Source organism: Chondrus crispus, genomic scaffold (assembly GCF_000350225.1).
Source record: "Chondrus crispus Stackhouse genomic scaffold, scaffold_386, whole genome shotgun sequence".
In the NCBI taxonomy this organism is placed as follows: Eukaryota; Rhodophyta; class Florideophyceae; order Gigartinales; family Gigartinaceae; genus Chondrus; species Chondrus crispus.
The window spans coordinates 43156-52086 of record NW_005179279.1 but is presented as its reverse complement, the minus strand read 5'-3'; the positions used below and the strand labels follow the sequence as shown (position 1 = coordinate 52086).

General features: G+C 55.3%; 1 protein-coding gene across 1 annotated transcript; it reads right to left on the bottom strand.

Annotated features, from left to right (window-relative positions):
* Positions 1 to 1210: 1210 nt before the first annotated feature.
* CHC_T00008306001 (ATP dependant DNA Helicase PIF1) lies at positions 1211 to 5369 on the bottom strand. The gene is made up of 8 exons (XM_005718218.1): positions 4506 to 5369; positions 3913 to 4352; positions 3706 to 3880; positions 3340 to 3621; positions 3191 to 3295; positions 2633 to 3076; positions 2107 to 2570; positions 1211 to 2072 (listed from the first exon to the last, which is right to left on the bottom strand). The coding sequence occupies exons 1-8, from the start codon at positions 5367 to 5369 to the stop codon at positions 1211 to 1213; spliced, it is 3636 nt and encodes a 1211-aa protein (XP_005718275.1).
* Between the last annotated feature and the right edge of the window lie 3562 nt (positions 5370 to 8931).

The window sequence follows — 8931 nt, the reverse complement described above, 5'->3', positions numbered from 1 at the left end:
CGGGCGGTCTGTGAGCGAGACCTCTAAGATGGGTTTCAAATACAAGCCGAGGAAAGGCCTGTGTGAATGTAAGTACACTGTAATTACATGGTGTAATGGTGCTCGAAGTTATGATACCGTGTCAAGCGAAAATGGTGCTCTTATTGCGAGGTAGCTCTTATTCAACCTGCTCTTATATCGCGACCCCCCCTGTATTGTTGTGTTTTCTCCAATCTTTTGTAATGACGATCAAAACTTTCACAAACTTGGGTTTCCCGCGAATTTGCATGTCCATATAAACTTCACACTCACTTGCCCGTCCGATGTTAGATAGCAACTGCATGATAGGGATATTGCTTCTATGACATTTCACAGATAAGTAATCCGTAGTGGCCGTGAAGTACTCAACACACTTCCTTGTCCTCGCGTCCCACAATTACGAAGTAACAGTGTAGCCATGGTGGGGATTGGGGACTCGCGCGATAGGATGCAGAGGGCGCTGGACGAGGCGGCGAAGGCCGAGATGGAGGTCGGGCGGATTCAGGAGAGGCTGAGGGTGGAGATGGGGGAGAGAGAGAGGGTGATTGGAAAAGTAGGGGAGAAGGCGGGGGAGATGGAGAGAACGGAGGACGAGAGGAGGAGGAGGGAGAGTGAGGTTGCTGAGTTGAGGGCGATGCTAAAGGAGGTGAAGGGCGGCGGGGAGGCGGCGTTGAGGTAGCACGAGAGGCGGGCGAGCGAGCTGGCGGGGGAAGTGGGGCGGAAGGAGTTGGGAACTGTGAGGAGGGAGAGCGAGCGACTGAAGAGCGAGGCTTGGGAGATGGAGAAGACGGCGCAGACGATGTCGGACCAGGTTTCCGCGGAGGAACTGGCGTTCGAGGAAACGCGGGAGGAGCTGGAGCTGGCGGCGCGGGAGCTGGGAAGCGGAGAAGCAGGCCGTAGAGAGGGCGAGCGCGGCCGTAGTGGCACTTTCTGGATGGCGCGCGTCCGAACGCTGTATGCGACTACCAACAAGAGCGACGGTAGTGGCATCGCGGACGGCGCGGACGGCGAGGAGGACGGGGCTCGCGAAGGCGCAAATGGTAAGAGAAATGTGGTCGGAGATGGAGGCATTCAGCGATTTTAGATCATCCTACAAGTGGTCTCCGTGCGCGCTTCGCGCGCCGAGCCAAGTCCGCGTAGAGGACCAATGGTGGGGAAGGGTGACAATAGTTAGATGTAGAGATAATGGCGTTTACTTTTTTGATGACCACTGAAGGACCTCGGGGTACACTACGTTTCGCGTTGTTTCATCAGACTCTCGAGTGAAAATAGTGACGTTGCTTGGGTGAGTAGTCCTCGATAAGGCGACGTAGAGTTGACCGTGCGAGAAGCAGTGATCTCGTAGGTCGAGACCAATGCGACCACCGAAGGATTGGCCTTGCGCTTTGTTCGTTGTAAGGGTGAAGCACTTCCGAATGGGAAACTGGGTTCGGGTAAAGCCAGGGATGGGAAAGTTGTCGTCGCCCGGTCCGCAGGGCATTCGATGAAGGCAGAGTCGGTTGCCTTCGTGAGACCCGGCGGTAACGCGTAGAACGAGAAGGTTGTTGGTCATGTTCTCGATGACATATCGCGCGCCGCTGACGTGACCGGTAGCGGGATTGAGATTGCGGAGAAGCATGACGATGAAGCCTTTCTTGAGCTTGAGCTTGTGGTCTGGTAGAGCAGACCAGGCCGTCAAGGTGTTGAGGAGTTCTGTGGGATAGATCAGGGCGTTTGTGTTTTCGTTCTCAACCTTGTCTGCGCATAAGTACGTTCGATACGGTCCCGAAATCATGTTGTCAATGACCTCGTTGACTTGTTCGAGCGGCCTGTTCTTTGTGGTGAGTATAACGCGCTTGGTGAGCCAGGCAGGGTCGGCATAATTGTCTCGAATCCCTTCGAAGACCCTGAAGCATAAGTTGCGGATGGTATGCTCGAACGCGACGGACTGCGGTAGTGAGATCCATTCCGGGCGCTGTTCGCCTTGAAGTCTGCCTTCCCCGACGCTGAGGAGGAACTCTGGAAAGTTGAGAGCGTCCACATCTGCTGCAGGGTCTGCTCGGAGATCAGGAAGGCTCATGTTGTCGGTAAGCCGCAGGAAATCGGCACTCTCGATATAGCGGGGAAGCCTTAACGCACGCGCTCACGATTTGACCCCTGGACCCGCCCGGAACGACGGGAAGGATTTGTCTAAAGTCCCCAGCGAGCACGAGGAACTTTCCTCCGAAGGGCCGATCGGTTTGCATCAAGTCGCGAAGGGAACGATTGACAGTCTCAATGCAGTGTCGATGACACATGACGATCTCGTCCCATATGATGAGATCGACTTGTTGCAATGTACGGCCTGTGTCGGAGTTTGTGGAGAAGCTGCAAGTGCTTTCGGCAGATATAGGAATGAGAATCTTAAACACGGAATGAGCGGTGCGTCCACCGTCGTCGAGTAACACTGCAGCAACAGCAGACGTAGCGACAGCGATGACTTGCCTACGGCGTGAACGAAGGAAGTCTTGGATGGCGCTGAGCACGAATGTTTGCCTGTTCCGCCAGGAGCACCGAGAAAGAGGAGACGACCACTTTGTGTGGGCATAGAAGGCCCCGCAACGGCGCTTGAGGATCCTTGAATCAATGCAGAAACGGATATGCCTGGAAGCATGGAGCCTACGATTTCGTCAAAGGCATGGCGCTGATTTGTGTTCAACAGCGGCAAAGACGTCTGTAGTCGCTGTTCCCACTGTTGTGCTTGTGCTTCGGGGGTCTGGATCTCTTGTTTCTGTTCCAAAGCGGGCAGGCTGTCATCGGGGAGTGGAAGTCCGAAGTTTGCGAGCGTCCAGTCGGAACGCACGGTCTGCAGGGCCTCTTGCATCTCTCGAAGCACGTAAGATGCGGCGTGGTGCTCATCGCGAAGCTGCTGTCTTCGAATGGGTTGTCCGCGTGCCCGATTGCGAATATCGGTGAGAAACAGTTCTAGGTGTTCGTTCCACAGCGAGAGAGGATCCGAAGGCTGGCGGTGTACGAGAATCGTAGCAAACAGATGAGAAAGAGGAACGAAGCTTGAATGGGATGAATCTCGGATGGCGTGCTTCCACTCTGCATCGTCGGCCAGCAAACCGAGTCGTAAGCAAGCTTGTCGAAAGCTGTTGCACTACTCGCCGTCGATATTTCGCAAGGGTTCGAAGGATGTTGCCCCTGGCACTTGTGTGAGGAGGAGGCGAAGGAAGTAGCGCTCACCCTCCCTCAGACTGACAGTGTAGATTCGACCGACTACGTTGGCGCCTGTACCACTGAAATAAAAGGCTTCCTCATCGCTGCTGGCGTTGCGTCTTCTCAGAGTTGCTCTTGGACTCCATGAGTTGCTGCGTGCTTCCACGTAAAGTACCTTGGAAACATGTGGTACCGAATATGCCTCGCACTTGGGTACTTTTCGTTGCCTTTAAACCACTCGGTCAGCTTCGTACCTGATGCTTGTCGTAGCGCCGCCTCCTGCTCTCGTCCTTCCTCAAAGTAAAACGTATGGTGGTTGGGCATCTGCCCGACCACCATACGGTTTACTTTGAGATGCACTGCAAGTCTGAGCACTGGAGGATTGCGATCGACAATGTCAAATGAGAATAGTCGCCATGCGGCCTCCGATGCCGAAACGTATCTGGCATCTTAGAAGTTGGAGACCTCGTCGTAGCACTCGTTCTCAGCAGAGCTTTCCATGGTCACTCGGTCCTGTACCTTGCACACATACTTGAAGAGGTACTTGATTCCGCCAACACGTGACACGCATAGTTCCACATTCAAATGGCAAGCGAACGATCGTAGAAGCAGAGGACTGTGGGGAACGACCCAGGAGTTGTCAACCACGACGGATTGCTGTCGTCGGCCAATACGGGAGGGTCTTCCGATGGAGACACCCCCAGCCGAGGGGACCTTCTGCGGTACGTGATGTAGTACTCACTGTCGGACTGGCTGATTTCGTGTTTGAACGATTTTGGAAACCCTTTCCTACGCTCGCCCATGCACACGGCTGTTGGATTGTGTTCTCCACCTGGATTGTGGATCATATGCTTGAGCACGACCTCTCCGAGTTCTGGATCTTCGGCAGACGGGATCTCGGCAGAGATAATACGGTCGACATTTTCGGGAGTACGCAGATCATTCTTGGAGACTTCATCTAGGAAAAATACGACGTGAGCGTGGGGAAGACCACGTTTCTGAAATTTGATGACTCGTGCATGGGCAACGACGGTTCCGAATACCTTCTCGTCCATGACCAAGCACATGAGGTCTTTCATTTTGAGACGAAACACACGTGCGCACAGATCCGGTCTGTCCTGTGGCGTTTGGTTGGGCAGTAGGGCTCTTGTGATCTCCGGCCAGCTTGGAATGCATGTCATGGTGAGGAAGATGTCCGGGTGGCCAATCTGGTTGGATATAGCAATGATGTCGTGCATCTGCTGCCTTATGTAGCGGTCACCCGCAATTTATGTAGAAGGGAGAATGAACAGTCGTCCCGCACGCACGGCGTCGGCCTCATCTTCAGTACGACTGGAGTCTCCTAGTCCTTCGCGCAGTGATGTGTACTCTGCCGCTCGAAGCTGCGTCTGGTTGTGGCGGAGATACGAAAGCCATTCTGCCTCCACTTTGCAGAACTGGTCAACCAAATATTGCTGAAAGAGTCGTGCTGCGTGCAAGATTGTGCTGAACTCGCCTGCTCTTTCGAACAAATGCCATCCGTAGTACATCATCGGAGTAATCTTGGTACGTCTGCCGTCTTGAACACTGGAGAATCTAAGCTCTGGATACCATCCATCTCTACCGTTCGGGAACGAAAGCACGTAACTCAATGGATCGTATGCACGATGACTGACTGAAATCGGATCCAGCACTTCGTTCCCATTACTGTTAAGAGTCCCTCGCCTGCGCACGACGATATCTCTTCGCCCAATCTCTCCGTCTTCATTTCCAGGGATCAATGCAGCCACTTCAGAGGCTTCGGGACCATTGTACCGGCGCACGTGCTCATAACTTGGCCTGCTGTCGGCATGGATGACCATCTGGTACGCGGCTGGAGTGTTTTTGTGAGGAGATTGAGCCCATTCTCGCATACACAGAAATGTTTGCACGTAGGTGTTGCATTCGTGCAGCATTTGGGTCCGTTGCGTCATTAGTGCCTCTTCCAGTCGTCTAGAGTTTCCAAGCCTTGTGCGCGTCTGAGTGGCGTAGTCACTGTCGTGAATGTACACGGAAGCATAGAAAGGCGCCCGCCCCTCGGATGGCATCATCGGGCCCATATAATGGTACATCTCGCGCTGCATCGTCATTGTGGGGTTAAAATTGGAAGTACCGGGCCCTCTGCTCACCCATTTAGCGACCACGGACGCCATGGACAGCGCTGTATTGTAAGTTCGAATGTTCTTACGGAAGCGGTGGGACCTTGGAGTATCATCGATGAGGAGAGTGCAGAAGAGCTGGCGGGTCGGGAAGAAGGGGCAGTGACAGCTTCCCCTTCCCACAGCACGTAGAAAACATGGGCCTTGCGGCAGAGCTGCTCATGAGGCGTTCTTGGACGAAATGCAGAGCTTTGCAGTGCGAACACTCAATACTCATCATGCCGAGATCGCGGTAAGAAGGCGAGGATTCGGGTAGTGGGGGGAAGAGCTGTCGAGAAGCACTTCGAGACTGTCGGTCGGATCTTTTCCTCTCATTCCGAATGGGTGTGTTTTGCGCATCCCTTGATCGTTGGGTGGAGAGGCGGTCAAGGTCTCGCCGCGCCTCACGAATGGGAGTACATTCCTCTCCTCTAGAGCCTCGTGTCGCAATGCGATCCGCTTCGCGCTGTGCATCTCGGAGGGGGTTGTTTCTCCAGCTCTGCGCGCTCTTGATCTCTCCCTGCCTCGACGGAGACGCTCTTGGCGCTGCTCAGAAAGTCTCTGCTGCTCTTCGTGCTGCGGCACGTTCCCGGTCGGCTCGGCGACGCGCTTCAGTCTGAGATTCGGTTTGCTGCCCCATCCGGATTCTCGCACGGGCTTGATCTGCCTCACGACGTGCTTGAGCGTCAGATTCGGACTCTCGCGCTCTTCTTTCCCTTGCACGGGCGTCTCTTTGCTGCCTTCTTGCTTCGGCCACGTCTTCATCCGCTGGTCCCACCATTTTTATTCTGCTCGGCGCGCTAGTTTTATCCCTGTAAGTGCAGCTAGGGTTGACGCAAGTGCGAGAGGTCCGTTGTAGATCGCTATGAGTCGTAGCAAGCAGTCCTAAAAGGTCTAAACGCAACGTCAGCCAGCTAGGTCGTCCGCGAGAGCACTTACCAAAAGAGTAACAATAGGGCCTTTATTTTCTTGTACTGTCCTGTGATTCAAATGAAGCAAAAAAGAAATAGAAATAGAAAATGGTCCTACTATACACAGGGTACAGTATTAATACTCAGAGTACGACCACCTTGTCTATTTCTACTCCCAGGGAGCCCGGTATTAGAAAGAAACTCTTGCAAGGCTCTTCCCGCCGGGGTCGCTAAGTACGCGCTCCCTTTTCCCTCAGTGCGGTGGCTAGGTTTCCCAAACCCTAACGGCACCTACACTGTGTATTCTTGCAGCCTCTATAGTTTGACGGAGGCTGCGTTTGATCTTAGTTGTCGACGTTGCAATAAAAACGTCAGTCCGACGTCCACAAATTGCTTTGTGGAGGCCGTTGTTCCGAGCCCGGTACTGCAGCACCAAGAAATGGTGCGCTACCGGATTAGGCTTCTTGCACAGCAGCAGACTACCGCGGGATACTAAAAGCAAAGCACAATAGACACCTAGGGACTATCCGGATGCCGTCAAGCAATCCGGTGAACTTTTCGCAGGGAATGCCGTATTCGACCCACTACTAAGCCGGCATATAATCACGATCGCTGCCTTGCCCAGACTCTGGTCACCACGCTACCAGGGAGCCGTCACGTGGTGAAAGTGTACTGAAAATTGTTGAAAGCGCAACCCGGTACTGTGCTGCCAAAGTAGGGCTACTTTAATTTTTGCACTTGTCGCCACTTGTCACCCGGGGCGGCCTGGCCGCAGGCCAGGGCGCGCCCCGCCCATGGCCGCCACTTTTCACGGCACCGCCAATGCCAACGCGGGAACCGACAGACGCGCAGACACACAGACACACAGACACCGATTTTACTAAGGGGGATTGGTCTCTAATGGAGACAGGATGGACTGTATTGGATGGGGACTTTCCATTCAATGCAGTCCATCCTCTCCATCAATAACGTTGTCCGTAAAGTCGCGAAAACATGTGTTTTGTGTAGCATAACCCCCCCCTGGGGGACTTACTTTAGATTATATCACGATTGATTTAGTTCCTGTAGAGCCCGACGCTCTACAGTACCACCGCGTGTGTCCACGTGTGCCGGGCTCGCCCGGTTCCGATAGCCGGTGGTGCTTTCTTTCCCCGTCTTCCGTCGATCCGGAGTCTCCGTCGAGCTGTGAGCAAACACCCTTCTCCGTGAGGGTGTTTATGCTACAGTGGTCTCCCGACCTAGAAGACCCCGAGATCTTTCCGAGAAGACTTTCTTTTTCTTCCGCGTCTGTACGCGTTGAGATGAGTCAAGAAGACGCCACCTCGATCTGGTCCGAACCGGCGGATCCGAGGGCGGCCGCTATGCACGCACAATCACCGCCGTTCGGCGACGGCGACTGGTCTTCTAGACCGCGAACCGTCGCCCGAGTCCCCCGATGGACAAGCGGCTGCGGTATTCGATCGCATGGCTGACTACATTGAGGAAGTCCGTACTTCACTCCACATAGACGTGACGGACGCCGTCTACTCGCGATGTATGGACGAGCTCCGCTCCCTACGTGAAGGGAGGTTCGATCGAGTCAGCCAGTCCTTGGATAATCTCCGAGCACTAGTCGACGACTTACACTCGCGACTGGTGCTCGTCGAAGACTCACGCCTCGCACAGCCCGTGCTGCACGGGCAAGGTCGCCCCACGAGGCCGACCTCGACGAGACGTCCTGACGATCGACCGTCCCCGTCTGCGGAACAGTTGGGTGCGTTCGCGCACCTCTCCGCCGAGCTCAACGCTACGCGACAGCGTGCTCGTGACATGGAACGGACCATGGCCGCAAGGCTGCCCGGTGCCTCCACGAGAGGGCCCGGTGCTGCCGTACCTCCGGGCGCCGTCGCTCCGGAAGGTTGGAGTAGACTGGCGCCGACACCAGTCGGACTGCGGAAGGACACCGCCCTCCGATGGGCGCGAATCTCGCTTCCGCGACCCAAGCATTGCCGCCTATCTGCGGAAGTAGGCGGCAGCTGGAACGCGTATCGTACGCCGACGTACAGGACCGTGGAGGAGCCGCTCGCGGGACCGGAGAACCCATGTTCTTCGTCGATCCCCGCTGGGGCGGCTACGCGCCGGCGGGTTACACCGCGCCTCCAGGTCCGGTAGACGTCCGTACGCTACCCGTCACTGCCTTTGGCACGCTAGGTCCCGCGGAGCCCGGGCTCGAGCCGGTGCATACGATGATCCAAGAGTTCAGCGCCGTTGCTGACTATGTTATGTACCGCTTGGATAACACCTGGAGGCTCGTCACCTCGGGTGACGCGGGACGGATCGCGAAGTACGTACAACGCTGTCGTGGGATCCGTCCCACGATGCGTAGCTTCGACGGTACCGACCCGATCGAACTGCTGCCGTTCTTGAAGGATATCCGGATAACCTTCAACTCGCAACACCTTACCGAAGGTGTTGCGGTACGAGTCCTCTCTCACTTCCTAGAGCGCGACGCGGAGCGCCTGTATACGAGTTACACGATGCGTGGCCTCCGCGCCGGCCAACTCTACGACGACGTGAGCTGGCCGGGGCTCGTTAATCAATCCTAAAATGCTACCTAACCGACGACGTGTTAGGTGAAGCGTACGACGCCGTCGGTACGGCGAGGCAACAACTGCACGAGACGGAGA

Coding starts and splice junctions, on each gene's coding strand:
- CHC_T00008306001 (XM_005718218.1), bottom strand. CDS start 5,369: ATGGCGTCCGTGGTCGCTAAATGGGTGAGCAGAGGGCCCGGTACTTCC. Junction 3,296..3,339: donor AGCACGCAGCAACTCATGGA/GTCCAAGAGCAA, acceptor AGCAGCGATGAG/GAAGCCTTTTATTTCAGTGG. Junction 2,073..2,106: donor GCTTCCCCGCTATATCGAGA/GTGCCGATTTCC, acceptor CGACAACATGAG/CCTTCCTGATCTCCGAGCAG.